A 15736-nucleotide genomic window follows, 5' to 3' on the forward strand; every position below is an offset into this window, starting at 1 on the left:
ACAAAGTGTGTTTCATCGCTATTTTGCTCATTTTAGAATATTGTGGGTAATGCTAGGCCTAAAGAAACAGAACACAAAAGTCTTTCATCATCTCTTGATAAACGAGAGAAGTTTAAAGAGCAGAGAAAAGCCACAGCCAATGTGAAGAAAGACAAAGAGGACAAAGCCTTAAAGACAGAAAAGAGACCCAAACAGCCTGATAAAGAAGGAAAGTTAATCTGTTCTGAAAAGGGGAAGGTGTCAGAGAAGAGCCTTCCCAAGAACGAGAAGGAAGATAAGGAGAACATTTCAGAAAATGACAGAGAGTATTCTGGAGATGCTCAAGTGGATAAGAAACCTGAAAATGACATTGTGAAGAGTCCACAAGAAAACTTGAGGGAGCCAAAAAGAAAGCGAGGCAGACCCCCTTCCATAGCTCCTACTGGTGAGTTTCCCAAGTGTGCAATGCCAGAGTGTTCTTCTATGGTCCTTTGTGGTTCTTTATAACTTCTGTACTTCAAGCCTTTGTTTTTGTGACTGACTTTGAATCATCCTGTCATCTAAAAACAAGTCATGCCCATAGAGCTGAATTTTATGGGAGGCATATATCCAGGTGAACATAAGTTTCAGAAACATGTTCTTGACTGGGCTTCTGGGGTGACAGATAACTCTTCACTAGATACTTCAGCTTATATGATAAACCCTAATAAGCTAAGGCCTTTTGCTTTTGCCAGTTCAAATGATTTCACTTTAAGTAAGCTTACTAGAACGTAGAATCAGGAAGTAGCGTTTTCATGAGCGACATGAAAGGGGAAAGGAGAAGTAAATAGGTGTGGGCATCTGGAGGAGGCGACAAGAAAGAACACTGGACCTAGGAACATATGGGTACATTTGAAATTGAGATCTCTGGAGAGTGATTATGGATCGGAAATTTTCCCCATCTAAATAAAAAGCTGAGATGGCTAATTGGTAGCATCAAGGTTAGAGGATTTAGGGAAGAATGCACAATTATTTTAAAAAGTTGAAATATGGAATTCTTCTAGAATAGCCAAGAAAGAAACAAACCCTGAATTTTTTCCTAAGGCAAACATTCCTTCTCCAGACTGAGTGGCGTGAAGAACCCCCAGGATCTCTAGACTGAGCACTGCCTATGATTATCTGGCAGTGGCCTTCAGACATTCTTGTTTACATGTTCTTTACATAAATATTGAAAAACTGTGAATCCCCTAGTTTTAAAGTGATACCTGGGGACTTGCCTGGCAGTTCAGCAGTTAAGACTCCACGCTTCCACTGCGGGGGGCACTGGTCCGATCCCCGGTCGGGGAACTAAGATCCCACACGACATGTAGCGAGGCCAAAAAAAAAAAAAGTGATATCTGTTTTTTTCTTACAAGTTTGAATAGCTGCCAAAGGTAAATTTAAAATATAAAATATGACAAAATATATTTTCATCAAAACTGTGGAACTACAGAGTTAGCTCATTTGTTGTTCCCTTATGATGCAGAATGCAAAGCCAGTCCTATCTGTCAATCCAGACAGCTACACCAGACTTAATTCCTGTGGCAGAAACTCTACCTTTATTTACTTCAAATAAATGTATTAGTACTTGTTCCCAGTAGACAGCCTTCTTACATCTTCTCATTTTAAGGTATGAAATAAGACAATAGATTGATTTCTTCCTAGATGAAATAAGGCACTTCCCCCTTTAGTGGTTATAAGTGGGTTTCACTCTCAAGATCTGAGCATGCTGGAATTGTCCCTACGCCTAACTAGGGCCTAGACCTGTGCTGTCCGATATGGTAGCTGCTAGCCACCTGTGGTTACTGAGCGCTTGAAATGTGGCTACTCTGAATTGAGATGGGCTGTAACTTGTAAAATACACAAGGGAGGGAATTCCCTGGTGGTCCAGTGGTTAGGACTCTGCTTTTAGCACTGAGGGAGGGCCCGGGTTCAATGCCTGGTGAGGGAATTAAGATCCTGCTAGCTGTGCAGCGTGGCCAAAACAAAACAAAAAACCACAGTGGTTTTCAAATAGTACAAAAGATAAAAAAAAAAAAGAAACACCCAGGAATGTAAAATATCTCAATAATTTAAAATTATTGACTACATGTTGGAATGATGTTTTGGATGTATTGGGTTAAATAAAACATATTCTTAAAATTAATTTCACTTTTTTTAACTTCTTAAAGTGACAACTAAAAATTGAAAATTACCTATGTGGCTTCCATTTATGGCTCTCATATTTCTATTGGACAACACTGGCCTCATTGGCTTTCTCAGTAGGGTTCCAAGAGAGAATTAAGCTCTAATGCCCAAGGCATCTGTGACCTCTAATGAATTGACTTCTGGAAATTGAGAATGTTAGTAGAATGATAAACCACTCTTGGGAGAATTGAGAAAATAACCTTTGTGTTCTGTTTTCAAATGAGGAACCCTAATTGAGAAAGTCCTGGAGGTTTTAAACCTCTGGGTAGTGTACCATGTTAAGATGTGGGATATAATAAGCAGGCCTTTTTATTAAGTGTAGGATTTCACACCAGATAGGATCAATTTAATAGAGAACTGGAGTTTTCCAAGCTTAGTGTTAACACTTGCCTGAGGCATTCCTCCGCAGTCAGACTTTTCTGAAGCAGGATCTGGGAATGCTAATTGTTAACACCTTCCCAGATAATTCTTACTGTGATAAGAGTTTGGGAAGCACTGAAGTTCTGTATGGTCAGCCCCAGTTTGTATGTGGTATCAAAGTGAAGAAGGTTTGCCAGTATCTAATATATAGTTCAAATCCCCTTTAAAAATTGCTTGGAATAAGTTCATTGACACGGTGGAGTCTTGAGCTCTGTAGATTGTACAGACCTTATTGGAACAGGATCTGAGCTGTTTGGGGAAGGTTGTTTGTGTTTAATTTGGAATGTGTGTGATCTCCAAGTTCCCACCCTTGGAACTAAATAATGTTGGCACATTGAGAAGATTGAACACAGGAAGAGCCAAAGAGTTCAGCACTCTCATCAGGTTTGCCTCCTCAGAGCTCAGCCCTGTGTCCTTTGGCCATTTGACATGGCAGATCTGAAGCTGCTAGTCTTAGATGAATTTTTCTCTCCCTTCCCCCTTCCCCTCCCATTTCTTCCCCTTCCTCCCTCTTCTTTCTCCTGGCTGCTGCTTTCTCTCATTTCAACCCTCATCAGAACCCCAGCCCTACCTTTGCCTCAAGCTTCCCAATTTCTTTTCTTTTCTTTTTTTTAATTAATTAATTATTTTTTGGCTGCATTGGGTCTTCTTTGCTGCGCACAGGCTTCCTCTAGTTGCAACGAGCAGGGGCTACTCTTCATTGCTGTGTGCGGGCTTCTCATTGTGGTGGCTTCTCTTGTTGCAGAGCACAGGCTCTAGGTGTGCGGACTTCAGTAGTTGTGGCACACAGGCTCAGTAGTTGTGGCTTGCGGGCTCTAGAGCTCAGGCTCAGTAATTGTGGCGCATGGGCTTAATTGCTCTGCAGCATGTGGGATCTTCCCGGAACAGGGCTCGAACCCGTGTCCCGTGCATTGGCAGTCGGAGTCTTAACCACTGTGCCACCAGGGAAGTCCCCCACTATTTTTTTTCTTTTGTTTTTTTCTTTTGCCTGCCTTTTGGATTCTCACCTTTCCTCGTGGGGGAGAACTTCTTAAGTGTTAGGTTTAAAAATACAGAGTGAGGGGCTTCCGTGGTGGCACAGTGGTTGAGAGTCCGCCTGCCGATGCAGGGGACACGGGTTCGTGCCCCGGTCTGGGAAGATCCCACATGCCGCGGAGCGGCTGGGCCCGTGAGCCATGGCCGCTGAGCCTGTGCGTCCGGAGCCTGTGCTCCGCAACGGGAGAGGCCACAACAGTGAGAGGCCTGCGTACCGCAAAAAAAAAAAAAAAAAAAAAAAAGAAATACAGAGTGAGGGACTTCCCTGGTGGCGCAGTGGTTAAGAATCAGCCTGCCAATGCAGGGGACGTGGCTTCGATCCATGGTCCAGGAAGATCCCACATGCTGTGGAGCAACTAAGCCCGTGCACCACAACTACTGAGCCTGTGCTCTAGAGCCCACGAGCCACAACTACTGAGCCCATGCACCACAACTACTGAAGCCCGCGCACCTTGAGCCTCTGCTCCGCAACAAGAGAAGCCACTGTAATGAGAAGCCTGCGCACCGCAACGAAGAGTAGCCCCCGCTGGCTGTAACTAGAGAAAGCCCGTGCGTAGCAATGAAGAGCCAATGCAGCCATAAATAAATAAATAAATAAATAAACCAAAAAATAAAAATAAAGAGTGAGTACTATCTAAGGGTTTAGCTTCTGCACTGCTAGATTATGTCAGGGCTGGATTTTCCAGTGTTAAGCAGCCTTGCCTGGCCCTGACTATAAAATAGCATAGTCTCCTGAGAATTTTCTGGAATTGTTTTTAAGAGGTTGTAAATGTTGACATTCTTTTTGGTCCTTCAAAATTAGGACCAATGCCAAGCTAACCAATTTAGCAAGTAGAGGTTGAAAATAATAATCAAGCCATAGTCCCAGGGTACACATTTTAAGAATTAGCCTGCCTGGTGGATTTCCTGAGTATTGTATAAACCAAATTTTGATAAGAAGATTTGATGGTGATAAAAATGACTTTTCTGTTGCCTTTGTACCCTCATATTTTAAAGCAGCCACGTTGGGGTATTTAAAGAGAGGGTTTCAGGAGATAAATATATGAATAGAGCTGGGTCATAGGAGAAACCAAAAAGATTCAGGAGGTCAGTCTGCAGGGTGTCTGTGTTTCCTAAAAGGAAGTAATTTCTCACCCATTTCACTTTTTTTTCCCTTTTGGCTTAAGTAAGAATTCCCTTTGAGGGTCTATTTATCATGCAAGGATGTGTGTGGATCTTTGTATATATGTTTTATTTACATATAATATGAGGATTGGTCACTAAGAAACTACATACCTATTTTTGTGTGGTTTTATATACATTGTAGCTGTGGATTCAAACTCTCAAACTTTGCAACCAATAACATTGGAATTGAGAAGAAGGAAGATATCAAAAGGAAGTGAAGTCCCATTAAAACGTCCTCGGCTTGACAAAAATTCATGTGAGTCTTCAGTTTGTGTATGTGTGGCTAGAACTTGACATCCATTGGGTTAATTCTGCTGTGTTCATCTTGTCGCCTATTCCTTATAGGCGCTGATGCTTGTCCTTGATCACAGGGGCTAGTGTGAGTGGGATGTGGTTGGATCAGAGGAGTTCTGCTAGAGGAAAAATAAATCTCAGAGCACAAGCTGTGTTAATGTTGGGGTCAGTAGTGTTGTCTCTATACCCGTAAACTACATCTGATATGAATTCCACTGGAAATTTAATGGCTTAGGAAGGGATGGATTTCATATGCTGAGTAAAACTTTAAAAATACTATTTACTGATTTTACTGTATAGTACAGGGAACTATATTCAGTATCTTATAATAACTTATAGTGGAAAAGAATCTGAAAAAGATTATATATATATACGTACACACATACGTATGTACATATATATATGTACATACCTGAAACTGTCACTTTGCTGTACACCTGAAACTATCACAACATTGTAAACCAACTACGCTTCCATTAAAAAAATACTGTTTATTGATTTTTTTAAAAGTACCCTGTTGGCTTCAGAAAGGATTTGTGATGGCTCTAAGGCTCTGTAAACCTTACTGACTTGGGAAGTTAGTATGTAGACTTCTATGTTGGAAAGCCCCAAAATAAAACTTGTCAAGATTGGGACACGACCTTGGCACATATTTTCAGATCATGAATCCTTAAATTAGGAAAATTATATCCTGGCAGAAGGACTGCACCTTTACTTAAAACTATAAACCAGGATAGGGTATTTCCTTTCATCATTGATCTAATATTCCAGAAGTCTCTGGTTGAAGCCCTTATAGAGGCAGCCAGTCCAGAAATCTGTAGTAGCAGAATTATTTCTTCAGGTCTCTTGACTACAACTCTCTTAATGGTTTATAGCCCAGGAAAAGTCAAAAAACTACTCGGAAGACACTGACAAAGACTTATCAAGGAGACGGTCCTCCAGGCTGTCCACTAATGGGACCCACGAGATCCTAAATCCTGACTTGGTTGTATCAGATTTGGTTGATACGGTTACTACTGATCCTTTGCAAAACACATCTGGCACCAAGGAGTCTGAAGAAGGTGAGTCAAAGTCTGTTCTGGAATGGTCTTGCCAACATACTCCCTGTCTAATGAGAACCAGTCTAAATCAATCATTGTGTACTGCCTTATACAAGTTTTAGATGGTCTTGAAATCAAGTTATTGAATTGGCTGCAGTGTTTCTTATATTCTTCACTGAAGACTTAATAGACAAACTTCTGTTTGCATTTGTGATTGGTTTTGCTTATATATGTCTGAATGTTGGGTTGGAGGTGCAGTGCTTGAAGAGCCCTGTTCCTGTTTCTGTCTTTCTGATGCCATCTCACTCCAGTCCCTCTGCCTTTTTGTTAATATTTCCAGCAGATCCTCCCTTCACTTTAGCTTCTTATCGGTCTTCGTCTTTGATATGCTCACAGCCCTGGCTATGTGTGCTGGAACCTGTGAATGTATTCTTGTATGCCATGAAATGAATGGTTTCCTCTAAAAAGACCCTGGCTTTATCAGGTTTTTTTTGTTTTAAATTAATTAATTAATTAATTTATTTTTGGCTGCGTTGGGTTTTCGTTGCTGCCCATGGGCTTTCTCTAGTTGTGGCGAGTGGGGGCTACTCTTCATTGTGGTGCGCAGGCTTCTCATTGTGGTAGCTTCTCATTGCAGAGCACAGGCTCTAGGAGCACGGGCTTCAGTAGTTGTGGCTCGTGGGCTGTAGAGTGCAGGCTCAGTAGTTGTAGCCCATGGGCTTAGTGGTTCCATGGCATGTGGGATCTTCCCGGACCATGGCTCAAACCTGTGTCCCCTGCATTGGCAGGTGGATTCTTAACCACTGTGCCACCAGGGAAGCCCCTTTATCAGTCTTTTGTGGGACTTGTGGTTCTCAGATTATGTACATGTATATATTCCCCAATCTTTCTCTTTTTCTTCTAGGTCAGTTGAAATCTCCTTTGGAAACTGGCCAGGTCTCATCTGCACTAACTTGCCACTCCATTGGGGATGGATTGGGGCCTGCAGGCTTGGAGTTGAACTGCAAGTCAATGGGAGAAAACACTATGAAAACGGAACCGGCTTCTCCCCTTGCTGAGTTACAAGAGATTTCTACGGTGGCAGGTTCATATTTAGAGTTAACGTAATCCTCTTCTTTTGCTTCTCCTTTGATTGTGAACTAAAAAAAAAAAGGATTTTCCTAATGATTTTTTTCACCTTTTATTAATAATATTTTCTTATTTTAATGCTATATACATTTAAAAATGCTATATACTTGTCATTTCTGATATTGCCAATTTGGGTTTCCTCTCTTTTCTTGATTAGTATAGCTAAGGATTTATCAATTTTTGTTGATAATTTCAAAGAACCAACATTTTACTTTAGTTTTCTCTATTTGTTTTTTTTTGTCATTGATTTCTGTTTTGATCTTTACTGTTTTCTTCCTTTAAATGTTTCTAGAAACATAGGTCATTAATTTTAGATTTTTCTTCTTTTCCAATATGAGCATTTAAAGTTATAAAATTTCCCACTATGCACTGCTTCAGCTACATCCTACGAACTTTGGTATGTTGTATTTTCATTTTCATTCAATTCAAAATATCTACGAGTTATTTGTTGACTATGGGTTTCTTAGAAGTGTGTTGTTTCATTTCCAAGTATTGGTTTGTTTGTTTGGTTTTTTTAATTGATTAATTTTTGGTTGCATCGTGTCTTTGTTGCTGCACACAGGCTTTCTCAAGTATCGGCGTGCGGGGGCTACTCTTTGTTGCTGTACGCAGGCTTCTCATTGCAGTGGCTTCTCTTGTAGCGGAGCATGGGCTCTAGGCGCGTGGGCTTCAGTAGCTGTGGCTTGCGGGGTCTAGAACTCAGTCTCAGTAGTTGTGGTGCATGGGCTTAGTGGTTCCACGGCATGTGGGATCTTCCCGGACCAGGGCTCAAACCTGTGTGCCCTGCATTGGCAGGCGGATTCTTAACCACTGTGCCACCAGGGAAGTATTTTGTAGATACCTTATTGTTAGATTTATAATGTAATTCCATTGTAGTCAAAGAACATACTCTGCAGGATTTCAGTCTTTTTTGTTTTTGTTTTTGGCTGTGCCACGCCAGCATGCGGGATGTTCCCGACCAGGGATTGAACCTGGGCTGTGGCAGTGAAAGTCTGGAATCCTAACCACTAGGCCACCAGGGAACTCCTGAACTGTCCCCTTTGTAATGTGAAGTGTAACTCTGGCTTTGGTGATAGTCTTTTACTTGGAGTGTACTTTGTCTCATATTACTCCAGCTTTCAAAAAAGGTACTCCAGCTTTCTTTTGCTTTCTGTATGCATGGTATATCTATTTCTATCACTTTTCTTTCAATATAACTATTAACTATGTCTTTAAGTTCCAAGTGTGTCTTTTATAGATAGTTGGGTTTGGATTTTCTGTTTATCCTGTGTTTTGTTCTTTTACTTCTTTCTTGTTTTTTCAGGTCAATTGAATTTTTTAAAATCCCATTTTAATTAATCTATTAGCTTGTAGCTCTACTTCTTAGCATTTGTTTTAGAGGTTACTCTAGGCATTATGATATATATATATATATATCCTTTTCATGGTTTATATAGAGTTAATATTGAACCACCTTATGTAAAATGTTGTATAATCCATTAACACCCCCTTTTTATGCTCTAGTTATGACATGAATTGTATCTATATGTGCTGTAAAGTTCACTATTTAGTATTATAATTTTTGCTCTGAACAATTATGTATTTTAAAGAATAATACAAAAGAGATAGTGCTTTACACATGTATCTACCATATCCAGTGTTCTTCATTTCTTCTTCTTCCTCCTCTTTTTTTTTTCTGTAGTGCAGGTTTCCTGGTGACATTCTTTTGGTTTTTGTTTATTTGAACGTAACTTTATTTAATTTTCATTCTTAAAGGATATTTTCACTGGATATAGAATTGCGGGTTTACAGTTTTTTCCTTTAAGTACTTTAAAGATGTTGTTCACGGTCCTCTATTGTTTCTGAAAGGAAGTTAGTAATCATTTATATTGTTGTTTCCCTGGTTGTAATGTGTTTTCTTTCTGGCTGCTTTCAAGATTTTCTTCTTTATCTTTGGGTTTTCTTTCTGGCTGCTTTCAAGATTTTCTTCTTTATCTTTGGTTTTTAGCAGTTTAACTATGATGTATTTAAATTTGTTTTAGTTTTGTATTTAACCTGCTCGAGATTCACTGAGCTTGAATATGAAAATTGATTTATTTCATCAAATTTATGTTAGACCTTTAGATACTGTCCCACAGGTCACTGGGACTCTGTTGTCTTTTTTGTTTTCATTTAGTTTTCCCCCTTCATTTTCAGATTGAAAACTTTTTGATCTGTTTTCAAATTCTTCTCTCAACTCCAATATGCTTTTAAGCCCATCCAGTGAATTTTTTATTTCTAGTACTTTTTAGTTCTACAATGTCCCTTTTATCTCCCTAGATTCTCTGCTGAGATTTTCAGTCTGTTTATTCATTATGAGCGTAGTTTATTATTTTATTTTATTTTAATTAATTTATTTATTTTTAAAATTTATTTTTGGCTGCATTGGGTCTTCATTGCTGCACGTGGGCTAGCTCTAGCTGTGGCAAGTGGAGTCTACTCTTTGTTGTGGTGTGTGGGCTTCCCACTGTGGTGGCTTCTCTTGTTGCGGAGCACAGGCTCTAGGAACGTGGGCTTCAGTAGTTGTGGCTCGTGGGCTCTAGAGCTCAGGCCTCAGAGGTTGTGGCACACAGGCTTAGTTGCTCTGCAGCATGTGGGATCTTCCTGGACCAGGGCTCGAACCTGTGCCCCTGCATTGGCAAGTGGATTCTTAACCACTGCGCCACCAGGGAAGCCCATGAGCATAGTTTTAATCGGTGCTGTCTACCACCATTTAGATTATCCTGACGTTAATCCCCATTGATTGACTTTTCTCTATAGGTGACACTTTCCCTTTTCTTTATATGTCTAATGTTTTGGACTATATCCTGTGCATTGTGAGTGGTAAGTTGTAGTTTGGATTATGTTATGTTCCTCTGAAGAATAATGATTTCTTTGTTTTAAAGGGCAATTCATTTGGCTGAACTCAAACTCCAAGTTCTTTTTCTCTGCAAGGGCAGTGTCTGAAACCTCCGTTCAGTCTTTGAGCCTTAGTTGGTCTTCTTGAAACTCTATACGTTCAGAGATCAGCCATAGATTTACACAGAATTTAAATGCATTTAGTGAGGCCACCCTTTTGTGGCTCTCTTCTTTCTAGGATTTTACCCCTCACTTTTTAGCTGTTGTAGTTGCACTGAACGTTGTCTTCTGTTTCTTTAGCCAGTAAGACTAAAGGGTTTTAGCTACACAGTGCTACTTACTGGAGCCTGCCTTTAGGTGAAAAGCCTCGAAAAATGGGAAACTCACCTAGCGCCCTTCTCTTATTCCAAATATCCGACTCCTGTTTCTGCCTCTCTTTGTTGCTCTTCAGTGCCTTTAGATATTTGTTTTTTTATAATTTTTCCCCAGAGTTTATAATGGTTGTAAGCAAAAGGTTTGTTTCCATATGAGGTCTTCTACCATTACTGAAAGAAAAAACTCTACCTTATGATAATAGACATACAGTTTAGGAAGTTGTGCATGTCCATGGCTACACAGAGGGATTTTTTCTCTGAAGTAGTGATTGCTTGTTGCATTAATAGCTATTTGGATGTTACTGGTAATACAAACTCTTAGCTTTGGTAATGTTATGTTTGTGATAAATGGTCCCTTTTGATGGATATTTAGATTATTTCTGAGCAATAAGAAAGTATTTCAAACAATAATGTAGTAATTCTTGAACGTTTATTTTTGACTGCTTGGTGAATAGACCTATAGGATACATTTTGTAATTGTGATTGCTGGATTCAACGGAATGCAAGTTTTAAATTGCATCAACAGATCACCCTTCAAAAAGACCATTCCACTTTATATAATGACCAAGAGTATGGGAGAGTATGTTTTCCCTACATTCTTGCTGTCTATGGATACTATTCATCGTTTGAATTTTCTTAAATTTATGTTAACATTAGAAACAAGGTTTTACTTTTTTTTTTTTTCGGTACGTGGGCCTCTCACTGTTGTGGCCTCTCCCGTTGCGGAGCACAGGCTCCGGACGTGCAGGCTCAGCGGCCATGGCTCACGGGCCCAGCCACTCCACAGCATGTGGGATCTTCCCGGACCGGGGCACGAACCCATGTCCCCTGCATCGGAAGGCAGACTCTCAACCACTGCGCCACTAGGGAAGCCCAAGGTTTTACTTTTTAAGTTGTATTTTTTTAAATGAGGTTTAACAGTTTTTCTTTTTCTTTTTTTTTTTTTTTTTTTGCGGTACGTGGGCCTCTCACTGCTGTGGCCTCTCCTGCTGTGGAGCACAGGCTCCAGACGCGCAGGCTCATCGGCCATGGCTCACGGGCCCAGCCGCTCCGCGGCATGTGGGATCTTCCCAGACCGGGGCACGAACCCGTGTCCCCTGCATCGGCAGGCGGACTCTCAACCACTGCGCCACCAGGGAAGCCCCTTCATATGTTTATTGAATATTTTTATTTATTTTTGTGAATTGTCTTTTCATATTCTTTGCCCACTTCCCCTAGGATTATTTGTTTTTGTTATTGATTTGCCAAGTGTCCTTTGTATATTATTATTATTATTATTATGAGTTAATTAATTTATTTTTGGCTATGTTGGGTCTCTGTTGCTGCACGTGGGCTTTCTCTAGTTGTGGCGAGTGGGGGCCACTCTTCATTGTGGTGCACAGGCTTCTCATTGCAGTGGCTTCTCTTGTAGTGGAGTAGGGCTCTAGGCAAGCAGGCCTCAGTAGTTGTGGCACATGGGCTCAGTAGTTGTGGCACGTGGGCTCAGTAGTTGTGGCACACGGGCTTAGTTGCTCCGCGGCATGTGGGATTTTCCCGGACCAGGGCTCAAACCCACGTCCCCTGTATTGGCAGGCGGATTCTTAACCACTGCGCCACCAGGGAAGTCCCATACATTGGTGTCACTTTTATTTATTGTATTTCATAATACTGAAATTAAAAAATTTAAATCTACATTCTTTTTTCCTCAGTATTTGAAAAATATAGTTATGATCATAGTATGTGTATAATCAGTATTATTACATATGCATTTTCCCATATTATAAACTCCATATTAAAATCATTTTAATTATAATATAAGCCACCCTTTAAAAATCTTGATGAGATCAAAATATGTCTTCTACCCACGGCTCATGTTCCAAGGTTTGATCAATATTCATCTTTAAAAATTTGTTTATTTTGTAAAGTTTGACTTATCATTAATGGAAAGAGGTAGAATAGGGGAGAAGGGAATTAGTATAGGTAAATTCTGGTGTTTCCTAAATACCCGTGAAGGCTGAAGGGCTTGTAGGATAGCCCTCTTGTGGACTCAGCTATATTCTGAACTAAGGCAGATTTAATGGGTGGAAGACATGGCCTTATTGGAGAATTTAGCTAGGAACAAGTTATGGAATCAAAACTCATGAGATTCTATTGATGACTTGGTTCTGGACCTGGGAAGTGTTCCTTTGATAAACCTGGGTGGTCTGTAACTTTCTTCCTTCACTTGTGTGGAGAGGATAGGCCCTGTAGTTCCTGGAGCAGAGCTTCCTGGGTATGTGTGAGCCCAGAGGAAGAATGAAGAAACTTGTGGAGATTTGTGGGTTGCGCATTGTTCGTGGAGATTTGTGGGTCACGCATTGTTCCTGGAGAAGAATGTGCAGACAAGCTTTTCGTGAGAGACTCAGGGAAATAGTAGAGGTTAAATGAAATTGTCTTCCTGTAGTTAGGGCCTGAAAGGTGAGAAGAGATGCTGCACACATGGATGTGGAAGCTCTGGTTGTGTATCTTGTTTTGCTCAGTTCAGTTAGAGTGTCCTGTTGACCTGCTAAGTAATAGGTGCTGTGCTAATATAATAAGCATCAGTGGTGGAAGATCAGTCAGACTTAGTGCCTGCCTGGGAGGCATGACGTTTAAGCTGAATCTTGATGGATGTATAGCACTGTCCCATGAGTAACACATGAGGCTTAGGTATTCCAGTAGACGAAACTATATGAATAGAGGATGTAGCACATCTCTTATTAGGCTATTTGAAATGGAGAGAAGGTAGTCAGTTGAATATTTAGTGATTCTGTATTTTGACACTACGTACTTGTGACTTTATTTAATATAAGCTGTCATGAAATCTATACACTTATATACTCATTTGTGTTATACTAAATATAAATCTAATTTATATATTTAATAATTAATGTAAGGTTTGAAATTCTTTGCCTTTCTTCTGGAAAGGCAAATTTCGAACATTAAGAGTAATTTAAATTTTGTCCAGTGGTTAGGGCTCAGCGCTTTCACTGCTGTGGCCTGGGTTCAATTCCTGTTTGGGGAACTAAGATCCTGTAAGCTGTGCGCGTGGCAAAAAAAAAAAAAAAAAGGTAATTTAAATTATAAATAGAAAATTTATTAAAAGGTTAATGACATTTAAATATTTTTTTTAGTAAGAGTTCTATACTCTAAAGACTATGTGTCTACAGAATTGCATACTTTTGTTTGGATAATTTCAATTTAGATTGGAGGAGCAGATTTTCTTTTTTTTTTTAATAAACAAATTTATTTATTTATTTATTTTGGCTGTGTTGGGTCTTTGTTGTTGTGCGTGGGCTTTCTCTAGTTGCGGTGAGCAGGGGCTACTCTTCGTTGCGGTGCTGGGGCTTCTCATTGCGGTGGCTTCTCTTGCTGCAGAGCATGGGCTCTAGGTGCTCAGGCTTCAGTAGTTGTAGCATGTGGGCTCAGTAGTTGTGGCGCATGGGCTTAGTTGTTCCACGGCATGTGGGATCTTCCCAGACTAGGGATCGAACCCTTGTCCCCTGCATTGGCAGGCAGATTCTTAACCACTGCACCACCAGGGAGGTCCCCTTCTTCTTCTTCTTCTTCTTCTTCTTCTTCTTTTGGTCTTGATCAGATTCTGTGTAGTTAACATAAATGCAGTGGCAGAGCAGTTCTTTGAAAATAATAAACTGAAAGTACTCAAGTATCATTCCTGGCTCATCCCTGGTGCCTTTATGTTGGTCTTCTGTTCCACTGGGTCCAGAGTGTTATGCCTCAGCCATGTGAGCTTGTGGATACAAGGGCTCTCTCCTTTCGTGCTGAGCCTCCTCTCAGTTGCAGGGCTCCTCTCCTCAGCCTACTTTCTTCCCTGTGGGGGAAATTATTAAACTTGATGTGCAAATTTGGTGGAAATTTAATCTCAGAATTTAGTAGTCCATGTTTTGGCATGGAAAACTCTCTATAACAGCCATGTCCCTTAACTCAGCAGACTGAGCTCTTCATTATGCTGTCTTAAGGGTGGTGTTACATTAGACATCACTTGAAATTGGAAATGAATTGTTCCTACGCCACTGGGAAATATGCTGAGCAGATGAGATGAGTGAAAGGACTAGGTCAGAGGCTAAATCCCAGTGCTTGTTTTAAAGTTTTCACACACATACAGTTTCTGTCTCCTGTCAGTTAATATAGCTGCATCTCTGGTTTGTGGAGAAGATGGAAATAAGGTAAAGTGAGAGTGGCACAGGTGAGTCTTAGGAAAGATGATAGGAAGATTTTTTGTTGTCTTGCTTTTTTATGTTGCACATAGGATTTTCTGGGGAATAATTTTGAAATCACTGCAACTAACTGAAGCACTTGCCCATTTTCCAAGAGAGTGTATAGTAATGGTAATGGTCCAATTACCTGGATCTTGAGCTATGAGGAGTAAAAGCAGCATGGATCCCATTGCTGTTCTCTTTTGGAGTAGGCTCTAAGCTATTTGCTTTCATGACTTAAATGCCAGAGGGGAATGCAGTTGAAATTGTTCTACTTGGGTAAGCATTTGTTTATTCTGTAAAACAGAAATTAGAATAGATGTCCTTAGAAGTTGCGATCTCAGATTAGTCTCTAAATCTGGGCCCAGCCTATTTGGTCATTCACAGATAACCAGGGCTGTTGGAAAATGGGCTGCCGTCCATTCGTTCATTTCAGTCAGGGAATATTTAACAAGTACCTACTAAGTGCCAGACTCTCTTCTAAGCTGTGTCATTTGTGAATATTCTACATGAACCATAGAATGAACAAGAGAGAAGACCCAATAGAAGTACAGACTTATTCAGCTAATTTTTTTTTTTAAACTAAATACCTGTTAGAAATGGGGTACTACCATGAGGTGTAGTGTCCCATTGTTATGTTGTTAGTTATAAAATGAATAGGAAGTTATTTGTCATTGAATTATTAAACGTTTACAGATGATTTACTTGTAAATTAACCAGGTTAGTTTCAGTGTAATGCCTATAATAGTTCTTGCAAATGATTTATTTTTAAATTAACATGGTCCGGTTTAGTTTAATGCTTACGATAGTTTAGGTTTCAGACACTTGTGTTCTTCCGTGTTTTCTTGAGTAGGAGAGTGAGTCGTTGACCTATAGCCATTGTAGTTTGGGGAGTTGGGAGTGTCTGTGGTCTGTCATCAGACATATAGTGGTGGAACATTGGCTGAGAATTCATTGTTCTGGGGGTTAGAGAAATGAATGAGACATCTGGTCAATGTCCTTGTAGGTCTTTCTGTCCAGAGGAATG

At 40.2% G+C, this 15736-nt stretch overlaps 1 protein-coding gene across 1 annotated transcript in view; it reads left to right on the forward strand.

The window, feature by feature from the left end:
• Positions 1–15736, forward strand: part of PHF20 (PHD finger protein 20) — a gene marked incomplete at both ends in the record, with an annotated part of 114995 nt that overhangs the window by 40258 nt on the left and 59001 nt on the right. Inside the window, 4 exons of the mRNA XM_079719561.1 lie at positions 37–424; positions 4946–5059; positions 5973–6158; positions 7042–7221. Coding sequence (XP_079575687.1) covers positions 37–424; positions 4946–5059; positions 5973–6158; positions 7042–7221 — 868 coding nt within the window. The remainder of the gene's footprint in view (positions 1–36; positions 425–4945; positions 5060–5972; positions 6159–7041; positions 7222–15736) is intronic.

The sequence above is a fragment of the Hyperoodon ampullatus genome (assembly GCF_949752795.1).
Source record: "Hyperoodon ampullatus genome assembly, chromosome: 14".
Taxonomy (NCBI): Eukaryota; Metazoa; Chordata; class Mammalia; order Artiodactyla; family Ziphiidae; genus Hyperoodon; species Hyperoodon ampullatus.